Below are 20,494 nucleotides of genomic sequence, written 5' to 3' on the forward strand. Positions count from 1 at the left end.
AAGATGGTAGTCGATGATGTCATGTGCAATCCTTCTCTAGTAAAGTAGTCAACAACAAGCTAAAGCATGAGGGTAACAAACTGTCACAGTATTTTTACCAGAGGATAAAATCCATAAACGTTTAGTGAATTGACAGCGTGTACCCGCATCTTCGGCTGCAGCATTCTCTAATGGACACCAACATTCAGAAATCTGAGAAACAATGGTGAACAAGTTCTTTCTCAGACTCAAATGGTTTTGGGTGAACAATTTTTCAAACCATATTACCTCGAAGGGAATCGTTTCTCAAACTAGTTTACATGTATACTATCAACAGCTGCAGTGCTTCTCACCAAGTAAGCTTTGATGGTCCTGAATTTTGGGAGTTTTTACCAATCTATGACCCTACCTTAAATTTTCTTTCTGAAAATTCTGTGCTTACCACCTTTATGAAGTTGGACAAGTAGCGGCTTACCAAGGCATTTTGAGCTTAAATGATCACCAGTCTTTACTTGTTAAAGGGTCAGCACAAATTTCCTTTGCAAGCTCTATTATTAGCAAACAGTTATAATGCCAAAGTGCAAACAACTTTTTTCACATGTGCATTAATAATTAGAAATATGATAATTTATAACCAGAATTTTCTGCAAATGTAAGCATAATTTTCTGGGGGCAGAAGACTTGTGCGAGTTTGACAATTGGTCATACATATGCCTGATGACAGTTGACCAAGTTGGTTTCCTGCTGATGGAGGGAGTGGGGGGGGGGGGGGGGGGGTGTCACTAGGGGGTTAGGTAGAGAGGAGTTCAAGCCAAGTTCAAGAGGTTCCTTGTACTAAGACCTGTCATCGCTAGAAAGCCAATACCCCCATGGGTAACGCCAAGTAAAAAAAAAACATGTTTCGCGTCCCCGCCCGCTTCCTTTTTACAGGCCGCCTCCTTTTTTATTTTATTTATTTATTTTTTTTTTATGCACATTATTTTTTTATTTTTTTTTAAATAGGGTTATTTTAAATGATCTCAGCAAAAACAATCTGAATGTCTTGTCTGAATGCCTCGACTAAATTGTTTCATTTATGTTTTGTGTATTTCAGCAGTAGAAAAAACAATGGATATTTGACATTTTAACAAAGAATGGCGGCGGTCTTGAAATAAAAAATAAAAAAATAAAAAGCCCCTCTTCCTCCTTTTTTGAAAAACCCGGACGTGAAACATGTTTTTTTTTTACTCGGCCTAACTCCGAAGAACCCTTGTCCTTTCTACTGCAGTACGAACTGCATCCATTTGGATGGTGTGAAAACTCTAATCATCTGTCAACCTAGGTTTATTAAAGAGTGATTTTGGGGAACAAACTGAACAGTGTATTGATTAGTGGACGAGTTCAGAGTGCTGAGAAATTTCACAGTTTTGGATGATTCAAAGCAAATATAAGGTGTCAAGGCTGTGCGTAAACTCTGAATCATAAACTAAATGGACCTTGTGAGAATTTTTTTTTTTCTTTTTAAACAAAATCTGCTTCTACCAGCTACAAAATTCAACTTTTACCTGCTAATTATGTAGAACGGATTTACGTGAATCTCCTGAAAACATCGCCCTGAGACTTTCACTTTTTTCCCCTCAAAATCCTGAAGACTAATGAAGCTGAAACTTTGACAGGTTACCTATATTACATACATCTTCATTCACAATGAGTAGGGATTCATGTCATGGCCAAAAACTGGATCTACAAAAGGGATCAAAACTCTTTAAATCTTGCTCTCCCCGTACCTGGCAAACAGCGTAAACCAACCACCAAGGTTATATTCGGACACATTATTATACACATAATGAATGTTTATGAGTGCAATGGTGCGAATATGTTCATGAGTTGAAAGATGGAATGTTCTATTCAACGAGGCGGAGCCGAGTTGAATGGAACATTCCAGCTTTCAACTCATGAACATATTCGCACCATTGCACGAATGAAAAACATTCATTATTTGTTTTATATAACATCCAAGTAGATCTTTGTCATTTTGATTGAAAGATACAACTTTCAAAACAAACAAAGCGTAGGCCTCCAATTTTTAATTGTAGAAGACGAATGCTAGTAATTTTACTAATATGCCTTGCTGCGTTACCGAAGACAACGCGCACGCAGTGATGTTTTTACTCAGCTTTTTCGTTCCATCCGAAAAGTACCATTGCACGCTGCCAGCGTGCAATGGTACTTTTCGGATGGAACGAAAAAGCACGGTGAGTGACTCAGCGTGCAATGGTACTTTTATTTGCTATCACGTGACGGACAATCCTCCAATCAAATGGCAAGGATCTGCTTGGGTGTTATATAAAACTGAATATTCTTATTATACAAACTTGCTGACTCATCCCAAATTGAAAGCTTCTCCCCGATGCCAGAGGTAACCAAATCTTTTCTCCTTGCTATCCAAAAACGGAATCAGTTAATTTAAGAAATTTCAACTTAAGTAAAGTTGACTTTAACTGGTTAATGAGGAGCAGATTTTTTAATTGACGCAGGACTCGAGATGAAATTACACAGACTTGGAAATCACTCATCGAGTCATTGTTCGGGGATTTCCTGTAAGACTAATCAACTGCGGTAAGAAATCTTGATTTCATTTATGGTTCGACCAGAGAGAGAGAGTCTGGTTACCTGGGGTAAAACCAGTAGAAATTGGTAAGAGAAGTCAGGAAGATGAACCAAGTGAAGGCACATGGTATGAATCAATGTAATTTTGTAGTGCTACTACTTGTAAAACAAGGAGTACAGTACAGTACATCTGCACGCAGTTTGTTTGGTCTGTACTGAAAAAAACTTGAAGCCTTTCTCAGGCATCTGAAAGCACGCAAATTTGTGCAAAAATTGTGTTTTTTCTTTCATTATTTTCTTGCAACTTCGATGACCAACTCAGCCCAAATTTTCACAGTTTTGTTATAATTTTATGCATGTTGAATTACACTTGTTGAGAATACTGGTCTTTAACAGTTACCAAATGTGTCTTATTGCTTTTAAACATGTACTGATGACATTCATACACGTGTGCTGGTAAATGCCAGCACATGATGCACATTACAACAAAAATAAACAATGTCAGCCAAATTCAGACTTCCCCAAAACAATAAAGACTCTTGAGAAATGCCTTCGCCATTGCTGAGACTGACCGTCTCTCCGATAAACATTAACGCAAAGTTCTCTGTAGAAATCCATCTAATAACTCAAAACTCAAACCTCAAACTCAAATATTAATACAGTTTCTTCTATAGTCCTATCAACATACCACATATAGATCAGTGCTCTACCTTTAAGAGACACTAAAGTTCCGTTCGTTGAAAACAGTTTTCCCAGAGAAACATTTTTGAAAAAAACAGATTCCATTATGACCCAATCCTATCTGTAGAGAAACAGCACAAGGCCAAACAACCTCAAAGTTTCCAGGAACTTTGCCAAGTCGGCAGTCTTCCCTCTGTTTGCAAGAAAGTGCAACGATAAGCTTTTTGCATCTTTCGTACTTTCTATGATTTAAATCAACGTCAACAAAGTGAGGCCAGAGGGGGTAATAGTCTGGGTCCTTTCTCATGTACTTTAGAGGCAGTACTACATTTGCATTACTGTAAATGGGGTACCTGACCAAAGAGGGTTGAACCATTATAATGGATTGTGAGAGGTTTAGAGTACCAAACCTTTGTCATTAAGGCACCCGGGAGACTTTATAGAGTGCACAAAATGCCTTAAGTGTTACTAAGACGGATGTGACTTCAAAAACAACGAAAAACCCAAAGCAGGGAAACAAGTCTGATCTGATGTCGACCAGTGAGACTGTAGAGAGACATTAATCTATTGAAAGCTGGTTGGGTCACAGTACTAAGATTCATCTTTGGGGGGGGGGGGGGATATCCACAAGACTACAGGACTTGTAGCTCAACATTTTTACTAGACCAAACCAGAACCAAAATGAGTTGAGTAAGCACTTAACAAAATAATGCATCTTATTTCTCTTATATGTGTACTGTAAGAGTACTTTGATGCTCCTGACATTTCCCACCATTTTCACGAGACCAGAATTTGTTTTACAAGAGCAGAATCAAAATGAATTGAGCAAGCACTAAGAAAAAACTGTCTAGTGTGTCTTATGTGTAAGTGAACTTCGACACTCAAAAGAATTGACAGATATTCATCCGACTCAAGGCAATAGTTGTTCACAAATATATTACACAATGAGGTAGCCACGTATCATGTTGTTATAAAAAAAAAAAAACAAGACCACCGGACTTGTCAAGTCATGAGCTTATTGGCCCAACACTAACATTACTGGCCTCAGGCCTGGTGTCCAGTGTTCAGGGATGTGATTAGTCTTGGTTCAGGACTCTCCTGGATTTGTAACAAGAAAGCGCGCTATCACCCCCAACGCGCTATCAACCACGAACCGCTATCACAGGAGAGTCTTGGAACATTCGTTAAATCTCCCCCCAAAATCGGGGGGAAACATAATGCGCGTGCGTAGGTTTCCCGCAGAGCCCGCCCCTTTTTTTGGGGGGAGGAGATTTAACGAATGTGCCAAGACTCTCCTGTGATAGCGGTTCTCGGGTGATAGCGGTTAGTGGTTGATAGCGCGTTGGGGGTGATAGCGCGCCCTGTTGTGACAAATCCAGGAGAGTCTTGAACCAAGACTAGGATGTGACAGGCTGTTGAAAACAAGAACTGAACTTCAAAACTTGCGAGCATGAAGCCCAATATTACATTAATCTGTGGTTTTAAAAGCCTTATTCTGCAATCTGGGGCGTTATTATATGGTTATATCTCCATTTCTTTCAAAATTTGATCTTTAAAAGCGGAGAAATCACATCCCTGAGCGTTCCAAATCACAGGCTTGCTGCACACTTCAGATAAAATAAAATTCAAACCAGAAAATGTGGTTTCTCTGCCAAGTATTTGATCACTAAACTACTTCTGATGGCTGTGCTAGGGGCCTAGATAGTAAATCTTCTAGAGTGGAAAACTTTCTTCCAGCGATTTTCCACTACCTTGTTTTGTATGACCGTTAGTAAACCTTGATTCTATTTTGATCTCCAGTTCAAATGATCTTCAGATGTGAAAACCACAATTTGTAACGGACGTGTATTTTGCAATCATGTGATACTTCTGGTGCCATGAAACATGATGGTGAATGTTATAAACTCATGCCCTAATGCATCCATATTATATAACAACAAAAATCCATAAAACAGTCAAATCATCGGGTATAATTTCTTTTTAACATACAGTGTTTTTCCCAAAGGTGGAAACCTTACCTGATGTAGAATGAAGAAAAAAAATTGAGGTAAAAAAAAAAAAAAAAAAAAAAAAAAACGCTTGGTATTTCTTGATCATGTGATACTTCTGGTGCCATGAAACTTGATGAATGTTATAAACTCATGCGTTAAGGGTCTGGGTTCTTTTTGTAGGACACAAAATGCAATGTCAACAGACTTACATTAAACTCACACAGTTTTAATCCAATGATGGTAGAAAGCTTCCCTTAAAAAATTACATTCTGAGGTGCTGTAGTTTTCACAAAAATATTTTTTGTCTCGAAAGACAATTATTATTTTATCATGTGAAACAAATTTTTGTGAGATTGTTTTACTCATTTCTCAAAAACTACAGCACCTCAGCTAGTAAAGTTTTCTACTATCATTATCTGTGGACATTGTGTTACAAAAAGTACCCAAATCCTTTAACGTCGCCACATTATATATAAAAAAAATCAATCGTCAGGGTAATTTGATTACAAGTTTCCTAATAGGCATAATTTTTCTTTAATACGCAGTGTTTTTCCCAAAGGTGGAAAACCTTTCCTGATGTAGAATTAAGATTAAAAAATTGGAAATTTCTAACTACTTATTGATTGAGACCACTTACCTGTGGGGTTGAGCAACATTGTCGACATCCCTGGGGAGGAGGACCTTCCCACCGTACAGAGGGCTGGTGTTCTCCTTGCCGTGATTCAACCTGGTTGACACACGCGGGGAGCTGCCGGGGGTCGAGTGCTGGCTTGAGATGCTCTCCGAGTCCGACGTACTGGACGCTGTCTGGCTGAGGGTTTGGTGGTGGTGCCGTAAACGATGACGGTGCTTCCTCTAACAAGAGAACAAAAATATCACACGGAATTAAACAAATATACAATAGATGTTAAATTTGCGCCGTGATAAAGATTATTAATTTTGGTTTTAACCTTGTACACCGATGTGTGTAAGCACTGTTTACTCAGTACTTTTCCAAGGTCTGTGAACAAAATGGCATTTTACTAGGGAGGGGTTCGAACCCATGACATTTGCAATTCTAGAGCAGTGTATTACCAACTAATATCCTTGCATCAGTTCACCATACTAACTAGGTACATCCTACATGTTAGAGAAACAACAGTAAAATTTAGCACCCTTATGCCTCAAAGAAAATACCAAACCAACAAATAGACTAAAATGAGGTTACAAGACTCAACAAAATGCTTCAAAAGTAACACTAGAAGTTTTATAATGAGAGTGTAAGTACACGATCTCGTTCCCACGGGTGATCAAAGATTCTCGTCTTGTAAAATAAAGTCTAGTCCAGTAACATTTTATGCTAAAAGCCCTGCCGTCTTGTGGAATTTAACTTGTTTACCTCCAACTTTAACATTAATCTTTTTAGCTCAAACTTGTGGTGGTGCACCCTCCCCCTCCCCCACACTAATAAAGCCTAAAGCCAATAGTTTCCAATAAAAACTAAATCCAATTTTAACAGATACTCTGCACAAATTGTAAATATTCCCTGATGGATACAGTGAGGAAAGCCAAAGAGAGGTGCCAGCCAAAACCTGTCAAACGCCTACAGAAACACATCCATTGATTTATTTCCAATTCTGTGGTTTATGCTTTCAATTTAAGTTGAAACACCTCTTACTCCTTTTTTTTTTCCATATTTTTTTTCTCTCTTTATGTCAAAAGAAATAGTCCAGAAGGATATTTGGAGTTAAAGGCATGGAATTATAAGACGAAAAAAAACACAAAAAAAACGGGGGTCATTTAGCCTTTTAGAAAGACTCTGCTGGGGTCGAAACAATTTTGGGCACAAAAACTGGTAAATATTTTCACAACTACATTACTTCAAAGTGAAATGTTCTTAAACTGCTTTCAACTATCAAAAGCTGCTGTAGGCTTCAAACTAAAGTTTGCATTGCCATTAATTTTATGATACACCAAATATTCTACAGCATACATGTACACTTTTTACAAAAAGGAGCTAATTTTAAAAGTGAGCTTACATCAACTTTTTACACATTATCTTTAAGATTCCAACTTAGAAAGGCAGTATAATCCAGATCTTGTTTGTCTATCAAAGGAAATTCTCGCAAGATTTTAAAGTCAAAAGGTCAAAATTCAGCTGCATTTTAGATCTGTTATTTTGTATTCTTTTTTTATTCAATAAGCTAAGGTAAACTTTTAAATTGAATCAAGTCACAAATCTAACGCTGCCAACCATGGATTCGCAGAAGAGTTACATGGCCTGTCTTATAAATTATTTATGGTTTTGTCGAGTTGAGTGGGAATGCTATAAATGTCTACTAGAGGCAGTGGGTTGGAAACGTTTTGTTTTTTTAATTAAAGGAAGTGGACATTATTGGTAATTGTCAGAGACCAGTCTTCTCACTTGGTGTAACTCAAAATATGCATAAAATAACAAACCTTCGAAAATTTGAGCTCAATTGGTTGCGATGTTGCGAGATAATAATGAGAAGAAAAAAAAACCCTTGTCACACGAAGTTGTGTGCTTTCCGATGCTTGATTTTGAGACCTCAAATTCTAAATCTGAGGTCTCAAAAATCAAATTTGTGGAAAATTACTACTTTCTCGAAAACTCGTCGCTTCAGAGGGAGCAGTTTCTCACAATGTTTTATACCATCAACCTCTCCCCATTACTCGTTACCAAGTAAGGTTTTATGCTAATAATTATTTTGAGTAATTACCAATAGTGTCCACTGCCTTTAAAGGTATAACGGTGTTTGTGATTTTTTTTTTTTTCTTCCCCCAACCTGTCCTAGATAAACTCTTATTGAAAGCACTTCATTCCGCCTTCCCTGCCCTTTCAAGGAATTTGCAAGTATTTTTTATTATTTTTTTCCTCAACAAGACAAATAAAATACCGAAACATGAAAGACACTTAAATGTTGAAAGTTTTCACGTACAAAAATGCAACAAAAAAAGTACAGGTAAGTGGCCTGACGTTAAACCCTTGCAGTCTCTCTTTCTAGAAGATTTTTTTTAATTTTGTTTTTATATCAGTTGAATGATTTATATTGACAGCTTGGATGAGAAGCAGTCTCCCCCTCCCTTAAAAATAATTCGGGTTGAAGGGGGAATGTTAAAAACTGCACAGGAAAGAGATACAGACAATACACAGGTTAAGCACTGCCCCCCTCTACTAAAGTGACTCATGGTTGGAGATCGGACAGGTAGTAGGGTTATAACCACAGGTTCTCGTTTTGGGTGTACAGTACATGCCTTTAGAGTCTCTAGATTTTCATCGCATGGGGCTTGTTTTCTCTGAAAATACACCTAGGGCTGAGCACGTCAGGCGACGTGCCTTATTCTGGAATCATAGGATTACTTTGAAGGGCCATGGACTCCTCTGTGGCCCCTTGCCTTTGCCTTGGTGCCCCTACAAGCTTCACCACAGACTTGAAGATGTTTCCATGAAAGTGCCCTTTGCATATTAAAAATGGCCTTGCCCTCTCAGAGATGAAGTTCTGGATGCCTGTGAGCCCACTGTGCAACTTGACAAATTTTAGAGGGCAGTATTCATATTTGGACACGACTGCGATCAGCAATTTTTAAGTTTCAATTTATCATGACCAAATGGATCCTACCTACAAGGTACCAGATATTTCAATGCTTTGGTCATCATTCTTTACTTACAAGGTTAGCACCAAGGTTAGCGTAAAACTTTTTAAATTGTGCAAACATGGTCAAGTGTGCTTGCATTACCTTTTCGAAGCAACTGTTATTACTTTTTTTATCTATCCAGTCATTTTGAGTTTTGTTGATGAGAACATCGTTTAAAAAATGCAATATCTTTGACGTTTGAGCATGCAGCGATGAATACAGAAACACATGATACAAAAATGAAGTCTTTGTCAGTTGGGTAACAAGTAATACTCAGAATAGAATTCCAAACCGATTTTCACAGACAAATGAAATTATGTTGTTTCTGATAAATTACAGTCAAAAAAACGAAAAAGAACACTCTACAAAAACTTCCCCCCAAACTGCATGTATTCCATTGGGAAACTATGTGGTTTACATCAAACTCCCTGGACTCACGTCAAGAAATACTGACAAGAATAGGAACATCCTGTCAGTGAATTTATCCTAAATCCACAAAACCAAACCTCTTATCCACCTGCAACATCAACGCAGGTCAGTGACCCCAGCATGCCTTGTGGTTACTGGGAATTGGAGGTCAAAGGTTATCTGGTAAATGCATCAGAAACAAACTGGGCCCAATTTCATAAAGCTGTTTAAGCAGAATATATTGCTTAACAATTTTCTGCTAAGCAGAAATGAGCAGGATTATGAATACCAGTTACAAATTGCACTTTTGACATGATGATTTGGCTGGTAACCTTATCCTGGTAAGCATAATTGTGTTATGCTTAGCTTCTTTTTGTGCTTCAGCAACTCTAGGGCCCTGGTACTCTTTGGTACGACTTCAAAAAACATCTGTGCTCAATTAATAGTAATGCATGGTTGACACGTATCAAAAGTGAAACAACACTTATTTGCTGAATTTATCTTATGATTACAAAACTTTCCGTCAAATGTCAAACTAAGTTTAATAAGACAAAATTGATATTGGAATGTATAACTGTCCAAAAGAACAATTTTTTTTCCACAAGTGTGTGTGACTTCTTGTGAGTTTTCAAAGTCCCTTTGAGTCAAGAAGTTTGTCAAGGTCAAGGACCATTTTTATAGAGCTGCTTAGAACACCAAAGTAGCTTACCAGAATACGGTTACCAGCCAAATACCCTGTGACATGCATAATTTCTGACTGGTATCCTGTTAGTTTTGTAAGAAAGTTTGTCTGCTTTCAAGCAAACAAATTTGTTTAAAAGCAGTTCTATAAAATTGGGCACAGGTCAGATGCGTACAATTCCATAGTAAAGCAACCCCCGTGGAAGCAGCCGCGACTCTCAACCCTAAAGACTCAAGTTAGCAGTTAGCGATAATCACCCGCTACCCACAACTATGATTGCTGTTCCGCTGTTGACCAGACTTACATATGGCTTCAGTTTCCACTATCTTCACAAAAACCCTCTAGGCTGTCCTTCGTACTGTAACTCCGGGCCAATTCTCCCCCAAACTTTAAACTGAAAATTACTTCTTTATGAATGTCCTAATATGATTTGACAGCATAAGTGAAGAGCTGGAAGTAATCTGAAGAGTGTAGGCGGTGATTTTGCCGCTGCCAGACAATGAATAATAGAGATAAATCAATTCAGAGAGTGACCGTTAAGTTCAAATAGATTTCCTTTGAGAGCATCAGGGGCCAATTTCATAAAGCTGCTTTTAAAAGCAGGACAGTTCTTTTTAGAAATGAGGAAGTCTCCTGAAAAAATCTGAAATATCTACTTCGCTGTAATAGAATATAAAGCAAGACTGTTCTCTAAAGAACAAACTCTACCTGGCAAGTAGATATACGCATGGTGTTACCGAATGAAATTGGGCCCAGCATAGAGCTGCTTGAGTAGAAGGGATTTCATAATTTTCAGCAATAGCTGTGTCAGCAAAGAATGTGTGGTGTGTTTTCGCACAAGCAAAAGTTCCCTTCTAACCTGTGACATACACTCGATAATAGCGCGGAATTCCTTGCTTCCGTAAGCGCCACTTCTTCGCTTACGGTAAGCAGAGCCATGAAATTCGGGCCAGGTGTTTTCCAGCCATGTTTTTGAACTTGCAGATGTCACCATTTCCCTGTCAAAATTTTCTGACAGAAATTAACACCTGACAGAAAGATTAATTTTGTGTGAGACTAAATTGACAGTTTTCCTTGAAGCTTGTGTTGGGGTGATTTGAACATCCTGTTTGGAATTCAGCAAAAATTTCAACATTCAATGACAGCCACTTGAGACCATTTTAGCCACAGCCAATGCTATGGAACACATCTGTAATGGGATGAAATTGCAGGCCCCCAGGTTTTTTTTTTTCAGACACAAATATTTCCAGGAAAACTTTCCCACCTTTAAACCATGTGTATGTTAAATCTGCTAGACATTCATGGAGCAATGACTCATCATGAAATAAGGAACATGAGAACTTCTTTCACTTTAAGCAACATTTACATGTACATGTAGGCCGTGTCTAAAACGGTGACTTCAGCTTCTCCTACAGCGAGATCAGTGCGTCTGCCAGTGTTGGGGAATAGGCAGACATGTGCAATCCAGCCGTAGCTGTAGCTGAAGACGCTGTTTTGGACACAGCCTAAATGTATACAAATTGATTTAGCAAACTGTCAAGCTGGTCTACATCACCCTGCACTGTGCCCAGGGCCAAATTTCATGAAGCCTGTAAGCACACAACCTGGCTAAGCACAGAAAAATATTGCTTAACAGAAACCGTTTACAGTTACAGTGGTGAATTCAGACTATAGTAGAAAGAAAGAGTATCATGCCTGACAAAAATTCCATCCACCCTCAACCACCTTCCCCCCCCCCATGATATTTCCCTCCTGTAAGTTGTACGCATGCCCTTCTAATCTAAAACTTTATAATGGTCAACAGTATAATTTCCTACAGTCCACCAGGGAGAAACACATCGGACAATCTATATACCTTTCTTGCGATGACCAGTTGAACGATACTTCCTGAGTTACGAAGGATGTCCACTACCTCCTTGTGAATCACAGCGATTAGGCTGTGACCGTTAATCATCAATATCTCATCGCCCTTTTGTAGACGTCCATCCCTGTTGACCATTCCGACAAAAGATACAGGATTAGTTCATGGAGACTAAGGGTCACCGGGGAAGGGGAGAGATTCAGAAACTTTTTTTTTGGCGGTTACTTTTAAGGAATAGTAAATACAGCATTTGTAAGGCGCACTTTCCTGTAAACAATATTCAAAGGCACTGGGCTTGTAGAAGTTAAGTTAAAGTATTGTCAAATTGTTGAGGAAGTAAGCATGAACAAGCATGTTTTAGGATTCTGCTGGAAGAAAGTGATGTTGTGCATTTGTCTGAGGTCTTCAGAAAGTGGTTTCCAAAGTCTTATTGCTATGTGGGAAAAGGCCCTGGACAAAAAAAACAAGAAGAAGTAAAGTAATGCCTTCAAAAAGTGTAAATTGCATTCTGTGTGGGTTACTATTTCTGTTAAAAGAAAATATTCCTGTGCAACGCAAATGTGCTTGGAACAACATGTAAGAAATGAAATCAACATTTACATAGAGCTGCTCATGCACAAAATATCAGCTAAGCATAATTATGCCTACTAGGATATCAGTCAAAATAGATCACAGTATCCCGATGGTATCCTGCTACATTATGCTTAGCAATATTTTAAGCAACATTTTGTGCTACATCAGCTCTATGAAATTAGTAAGCCCTGCTTACCATGCACCGAATAGGTGGGGGGTGATTGGTTAAAAAAGTGCTGATTTCATTTTGGGAATTGACTCATATTACATTGTTTGTCTAAATCAAAATGGAACTGTAACCACATGAGGAAAAACATATTAACGAAATAACTGATTTCCTTTATGTCTCTTGAAATGGGTCAGCAGGTTGGTTTATAAAACTGTGTACATTGTACCCTTCAACTTTGGAAGTGGGTGATCAAAGGAGACCTTCAAGAAATGAGTGTATGTTTTTGTTCACTCGTTTTTAGTAAAGTTGTGCACAAGATCAGTAAAGAGTAACATCTTAGACTATTGTGCTATGTGTTTATAGCAAGTTTATGGGTTCCTATCTGAAGGAAGGGTCAATGTTCTTGGACTAGAAAAGTTTGCATGTACATGAAATTAAAAGATAGGGTCAGAGATGGGTTTTTGTCATCAAAAAGTGTATTTATAGGCAAAGCTATAAAGAAAGATACCATAAAAGTCACACATGAAAGTTTCAAGTTTCAAGTACAGTTTTTACTTGCTAACAAAACAACACAAATATGTCATGGATATTTTTACACGATCGTCAATTCCATCCCTGTTTTTTATAACATGGTCGTACCCACAAGTTCACTACTATAGTTTGTCTTATGATCCACACCATGCAAAGCTTCAAACAACACTCGGTCAGGGCCCTGTTGAACACTACAAGGACTACGGTTTATACGAGATATCCGACAGTACTTCTTACCGCTCTGCTGGGCTTCCCTCATCTATACCAGCTACAAAGATCCCGATATCTCCCTTCCTAGACCCCTTGCCACCTGCTATCTGAATCCCAAGCGCACCCTTGTTTTTCACCAAGTGGATTTTGACGACCTCTCGTTTCTGCAAAATAGGAAAGAATAAACTAGGCATTCAACATCGTTGACAAATTAGGTTACTACACAAAATCTATAGTTTATACGTACCTTGCCCCACATATGGCAGAGGTGCCCCCAACATGTTCTCATACTTTTAAAACACACTCTTTGAGAACCTCTTGTACAGAAGTAGCCCCCTCCCTTAATCCTCTAAAGAATTCCTGAGATTCCCAGAACATGATGAAGACACGAAAGGACTTTTTTTTTTTTGGGGGGGGGGTACACTATACCACATTACTGTCTGAGCCCCAAATGTTGTGGTGTGAAGAAGGGTACCATTAAAGCTCTATTTAATATGCAAGTTTGGCTTGCAAGTTCTTTTTGCAGGGCCCGACAGGGAAAGTATTTTCAAGCTAGCTCTTTTAAAAACTAAAGAATCCTTGTTTACATGGTGTATACAAAAAAATCAATCAGAAAGAAAACGAGTCCTTTCAAAGTCCCAATCCAATTGAACCTTTCTCCAACAGGAATGTGCGCAAGCAGCCACTCTTTTTACTTAGCACTTGGTCAGGGCTTGTCTGCTTTTACAAAAACGAAAGCTCAAATTAAACTCTATAGGGCCCCATCTGTGAATACTCAACTCCGAAGCTTTGACTCCATTGCCAAGTGTCACCCTCAACCCAATACCCATTGTAAATCACCCAATAAAGGCCAAGCGTGCAAACTTTTTATGACTACTTGCATAATTTACAGCATCAGATTCCGAAGCGTGAAATTGATACTTAAACAGCCTCTCGAAACAAAATGGAAAAATAAAACCAGACAAAGTTTTAATTTAGAGTAGAGGAATTTATGATATGTGGATACATGGAGGGAAGTTTGGAATGGGATAGTATAGTACATCCTGAGGTGCTGATTTAACGAGTTGGTTTCAGGACCACCAACAGAATAAGGTACTGAGTGATCTGTCATGAATGGTCAGACCGCATGTAGTAAATATATTTCCTTCCAAGCTAACTCAAGTGTTCTAACAAAACAGTGGCCAAGCGCTTGTTAAAACACTGAGGACCAGGACTAGTCAAACTTCTGCCAATAAAGTGGTCCGGCTTGCTAGTTCAGTGTTGAAAAGTATCCCTATTTAATATGAAACGTTGACTTGTGGGAAAAGCTGACGGACTACTGAAATGACAAGCTAACTAGTCCCACTGGTTAAAACTTGAAAAGTTTCTGAAAAACTGGACTGGAAGGAACTATTTATAAGGGACCAAGGAAAAACTTTTTATCAAAATTTCTTTTTCTTTTCCTCAAATGGGTGAACAGTTAAATCATGAACTGAGACAATGCTTGCCTTGATACATACTGCGTACAGTACACCCACAATTTTTAAAAATTTTAGCACTGTATTTGTTCAATGTAAATATGTGTTGACAAACATTCTGATCTTTAAAAAACTTATACTTTGGGTCTGGAATTACATGGAGCCCTTGGCCTCTGCTGACCCTGGTCAACCATCAATAAATCCCGCTCCCAACTTGAAACAAGAACTCCTGTACTCATGAATTCGTCAGTCTTTTGTCTGACAGATTACACAAAAGGCAAACACCAATAAATCCATTTACCAACTGCGAGTCTTGTATATTCGTCAGTCTTTTGTCTGTGACTTAGACACAAGAGGCAACCACCAATAAATCCCTTTCCCAACTTGAAACAAGAAGTCCGTCTTTTGTTTGACCATGTCTGACAAGTATTACACAAGAGAGATCTCTGCAGTACACTTACATTTCTCTTGACCTCTGGTAGCATCTTGGACAGCACTGAGTCACTCCTGGACAGCGTGACATGCGGTGAGGTCTCCGAAACCTTCACCGTCCTAGACGGCAGTATCGGCTCATCTGTTGTCCCCGAGTCCACTAGGGGTGTATGGGTTGATAATGCTGCTGCTGCTACTGTCGCTGGAGGCTGCCGGGGTGCAGGCCTCTTCATGCTGAAGGCCCTGTCACCACTGACCAGACTTCCTATGGTTTCCGCCTGGCTGCTTCCCGCCACTGATAACGAACTTCCAGCGGGAAGCGTCTTCACTCGGTTGGCTTTCATATCTTCCTCCTGGGAAGCAGAGCTTGGATATTGTGTGCCAACGACCGGCCCCTTGTTAGTTTGTCTCCCGCTATCCTGGGAAATGTGACCGTTACTCGGCTTTCCTTGTGGGTAACCACTTGAGTATTGTCTGCCAGACAACTGAGTAGTAGAGCTAGTAGTAGTTACCACCCCGGGTTCAATAGATACCTCTCTGTGGACTGTGGCATGAGGAGTAGACTGAGAGACACCTTGGGTTGGGCAGGTACCTGTAGTAGCCGGGGGCGGGGGCGCTTTCCTTTTAGTCTTCCGGAAGATTGCCACACAGAGTTTACCCGACCTTAGAGCGCTGTCAAACAGGAATCTGTGGAAGGGAAATCAAAACATTTGAAAAGATTTTGTTGGATGACAGTCTGTGGATGCTAATATACCTGGTGTGTGACTGTTGCAAGCAGGAGAGTGTTATAGGCGGGGTAAACTTTTGGTAATTGTCAAAGACCAGCTAAGTACAAAAAATAGTTAAGCCCACAAAATGATGTTTACCAGAATAAGGTTACCAGCCAAACTACCATGTCACATGTACAATTTTTAAATGGTATCCTGCTCATTTCTGCTAAGCACAACCTTTTTAAGCAGTATTTCCTGCTGTAGCAGCTCCATTAAATTGGGCCCTGGTTAAAAACGGAAGAAAAACAAATTTGCAGTGAAGCTGTCTATCTTCAGGTCTATCACAAGAACAAAATCTGAGTTAGGAATAACTAGATCACGTTCAAGGAATATTGGCAAAACGATTTCCAAATTTCCTCTTTCCTAGATCAACGTCCGGTGACCTATTTTTGGTCTGTTTCACCTCGTTTGAAAATTGATGTCTGAAGGGTCTCAAAACCTAGATACAAATCCGACTGGTTTAAAAAAAACAAGTTTTTTTGTAAAGATCACTTTTTCACAGTATCACAACTCACTGGCACAGCAGCACCAGATGTTATGAAATTCTGACATCCAACTTGTCAGATTCAGCAGTGTATACTCTAAGCTTTCTGAGCAATACAGAACAAAATTCACAGGGGCCCCCGGGGTGGGAAGTGAACCCATGACGTCCATATCTGCTATATCTACATGTAGGTTGATGAAATTTGGATTCCCTTTTTTAAAGCAAGTTTGCCCAAACAAGGATAGAAAACTCTTGGTAAGGATCTACACAAAAAGTTTTCTATTAAATGCGAAAAATGACTCAGGGGAGCTGAAGGTAGGAATTGATGTTTCTATTCAAACAGTCTAGATTGTATTGTAGAATGGAAGGAAACATGCACCAGACAAGGAGTTCTAAAGAGATGCAATATGTGGAATAAAGCTGTTGGAATGGCTCCTTGTTCTACATAGAGACCGCCAACAATGTAGAGATGGCTCGGTTGGTAGAGCATCGGCTTGTTGATCTGCAGGTAGTTGGTTCAAATCCCACTCTAGTCAATTTGTCTTTGTTCAACTCCGATAATTTGTAGATTATCTACAAATTATCGGAGTTCCAGGCCTGTATGCTTCGTTTTTAAAAGGGCAAGGGCACTAAGGCGTTTTCTCTTTGGCAAAGGGCACCCTATGAGGAAACTGTAAATTTTGACTGGAGCATTTCAAGGGCACCAATGCAATGGCAAGGGGCAACGGAGGCATTCGGCCTCCGTTGCCCCCATGAAGTATCAGGCCTACGATAGATAATATGATTAAATTTGATTGAATATGTGGTGTTGTATGTCAATTGTACACTCCTCTACATGTAGAGCAGAGTTCTTGCTTTTGCGCCAGGAGTGTCATCATTATTGACAGACATGGCGCACTAGAAATATTCAACTTTATTATCTGTAAAGGTTCACACTCATTCCCCCATAATTTCTACAACACTGTAACCCCATCCTAACGATGCATTTCACTAAAATCCTGCAGTTGTGATCGTTAGTAATAAATCGAGGAGCCCTCAGGCAATTTTCACTAGGAATCAAGCTGGTAGTCTTCACACTTTCAAATCTGTCAATCCATAAGGGAGCCTAGACGTCCCAAGCTCTCTGGTTAATCCGGAGGTCATTGGTTCAAATCCTGCTCTAGAAGATTTTGTCTTTGTTCAACCCTAAATAATTTTTTTTCTTTTTTTCAAAGTAGATAAAATTGATTTACATTTGTTTTAGTAAAACAATGTACATTTACTGTAAATTCTATATCATCTACAATGTACATGTATAGCAGAGTTCTGGTTTTTTCGTCAGGAGTGTCATCATTATTAAAAAAGGTTCAATATTATTATTATTATCATTATTGTTTATTCGGCATAAAAACACATACAAAATACAACATAATCAAAACAAAACAAAAACCAGGGACATATGCCTGGAATTAAAAAAAGTTTACCAAAAAAACTGTAGCCCGAAGGCCTTCAATTCCAATATCCCTGGCCATATATAAAAAAATCTATAATTATTTACAATAAAATTATCATTATTATTTATCTGTAAAGGTTCACACTCACAATCATTCCCCTTAATTTCTAAGACACTGTAACCCCATCCTAACGATGTATTTCACTCAAATCCTACAGTTGCGATCGGTAGCAATAAATCCAGGAACCCTCAGGCAGTTTCCACTGGCAGTCAAGCTGGTAGTCTTCACACTTCCAATCTGTCAATCCATAAGGGAGCCTCGAGGTCCACAAGCTCAATTTACACCTAGCCTATAACCAGGACTGAAGGATTGGCTGAATAGGTTAAAACCATCTCCCCTCGGGGTGTCTAGATGGATGCCATAGGAAGTAAATAAGTATAATTGGGACGTTTGGATTGACCTCTACGTGTTTGTGACCCACTTCGGCGCTTTCACTGCTGGGCATTGATATTTGCAGGGCATGCAAATCAAAATGGTTATTATATCCTTGATTTGAAGGGAACGCACATCTTTTTTTATGTTCAATTATTTTAATACTATACAAACGTAGACATTCACTATAGACATAACCAGTGAACATTTTTATTTTGAAAGATGGTAGCATTTTTTTTAGACATTGCCGATATCGAATCCGGAGCAGTTATGTCCACGCAAGAAGAATAATCCAAATACACAATCCCAGAAAAGTATCTAACAAAAATTGTTCTCACACAATCTCAGAAAAGCATCTGACCAAAAGGTTGTCACAATCCTTTCCTGTTATTGGCGGCTCGTCCGCTGTTGGTTTGGTCAATAAATATATAACCATTTTTCAGGGGGAAAAACTGATATTGTTATAACCACATTACTTCAAAGTGAAGTGGTTCTCGAAATGCTTTCCTATGGAAAATTGCTGTACTTCTAGCCAAGTAATTTTTTATTGCCCTTTATTTTAAGAGTGATAAATGGATACTTTTGTGGACACAAACATAAACACCTGCATCCAGTGGTAATAAACCACACGCCTGGAATTCAATCTTTGAGAGGGCAAGGTCATTTTTAATTTGACTTTGGAACTTCCCTTGGGAAATCTTAAAGTCGATGGGAATCTTTGGAGGGACACCAAGGCCAAGACCAGGGCAACAGAGGCCGTGGCCTTTGAATTATTCCAACACGCCTATGCTATGTTGTTTTAAAGAGAAAATCCTGCTTTTAAAAACAGGTTACCAGCTAGCTACATGTAGATCGCCATGTTACAAACTAATTTGAGTATCACACGTAACCGATCCCCCCTGCGTATTTTTGCTAAGCAAATAAACATCTAAATTTTCATCGATGTAAAACACAATTTTGATATTGCAGCCCTTTTAAAAATCAATACTACCGCCGCCTAGAATTTTCTGTCACTATTGCGCAGGGCTGCCCCAAGATTAACAACGCCTGTTTGGTAAATACTACGGGCGGTGATTTTTGCGGCGGCGGTGATTTTTTCGGCGGCGGCGACAGCTGTGCTTGTCATGCACAATCATGCTTTGCATTAGACTAACACACAACCATGACTAGACTTGTACTCAAGTCACTATAGCGGCATATTTAAATCATTTACAGCAGAGGTCATCGGCAGTTCATGAAACCCATTTAATATGGGCGAGGTGCTGAAAGCGTTTACAACTGAAAGGCACTGGACACTATTGGTAATTACTAAAAACAGTTGTTAGCATAAAAACTTACTTGGTGACGAGTAATGGAGAGCTGTTGATAGTATACAACATTGTGGAAAACGACTCCCTTTATAACGCAGTTTTTGAGAAAGAGGTAATTTCTAACTCAAATAATAAAAAAGACTTCAGCTGAAGCCTTTTTATTACGATCTGAAAGCACACAAAGTAATGCAACAAGTGTTTTTTTTCTTCTTTCATTATTCCCTTGCAAATTCAAAGACCAATTGAGCCAAATTTTTCGTAGGTTTGTTATTTTATACATATGTTGGGGTACACCAAGTAAGAATACTGGTCTTTGGCAATTACCAAAAGTGTCCAGTGCCTTTAAAATGAAACAATGGGTCAGCGTTTGAGGTCTTTTAATCCAGTCCTTAAAAACAGCCCAAGACAGACAGGATGTTGGGTGTGGGTAGGTACGATTGAGGTTGGGTGTATTAACTTCACCCCGAGGAACATTTCCGTTTGACATATAAAATATTTGCTCCCTCAAAATGAAATCATATTTTTCAAACGGAGTATTTAACTTGATCTTTGTACTCTCTCCCCAGACAAATGTTGTACACTAATCTTGATCAACATGTGGGCAACATACAAGTACCGGTAACAATAATTGATTCAAGAATATAGGGTGCATACTCGTGGCAGTTTTGCCAACATAACCGACGATGTTCTTTACATGTATCTTAATTAACAGTGTAAGATCTCATCTTGTTCATGGAAGGAAATAAGGAAGCACATCACCATGGCCAACAGATGCTTACTTTATGAATTGTTTACTTTTTGTTTAAATATCGTTAAAAAGTAACTACAATATTTGTTTACAAGATATCTTGAAAATTGTCTTAAGT

General features: G+C 38.9%; 1 protein-coding gene across 2 annotated transcripts in view; it reads right to left on the reverse strand.

The window, feature by feature from the left end:
• LOC117295418 overlaps nt 1-20,494 on the reverse strand; it is a 103,840-nt gene that overhangs the window by 70,780 nt on the left and 12,566 nt on the right. For both annotated transcript variants that reach the window (XM_033778068.1, XM_033778067.1), the window contains exons 3-6: nt 15,229-15,886; nt 13,338-13,474; nt 11,822-11,954; nt 5,878-6,095 (exon numbers count right to left, since the gene is read on the reverse strand). In XM_033778068.1, coding sequence (XP_033633959.1) covers nt 5,878-6,095; nt 11,822-11,954; nt 13,338-13,474; nt 15,229-15,886 — 1,146 coding nt within the window. The remainder of the gene's footprint in view (nt 1-5,877; nt 6,096-11,821; nt 11,955-13,337; nt 13,475-15,228; nt 15,887-20,494) is intronic.

The sequence above is a fragment of the Asterias rubens genome, chromosome 10 (genome assembly GCF_902459465.1).
Source record: "Asterias rubens chromosome 10, eAstRub1.3, whole genome shotgun sequence".
Lineage (NCBI taxonomy): Eukaryota > Metazoa > Echinodermata > Asteroidea > Forcipulatida > Asteriidae > Asterias > Asterias rubens.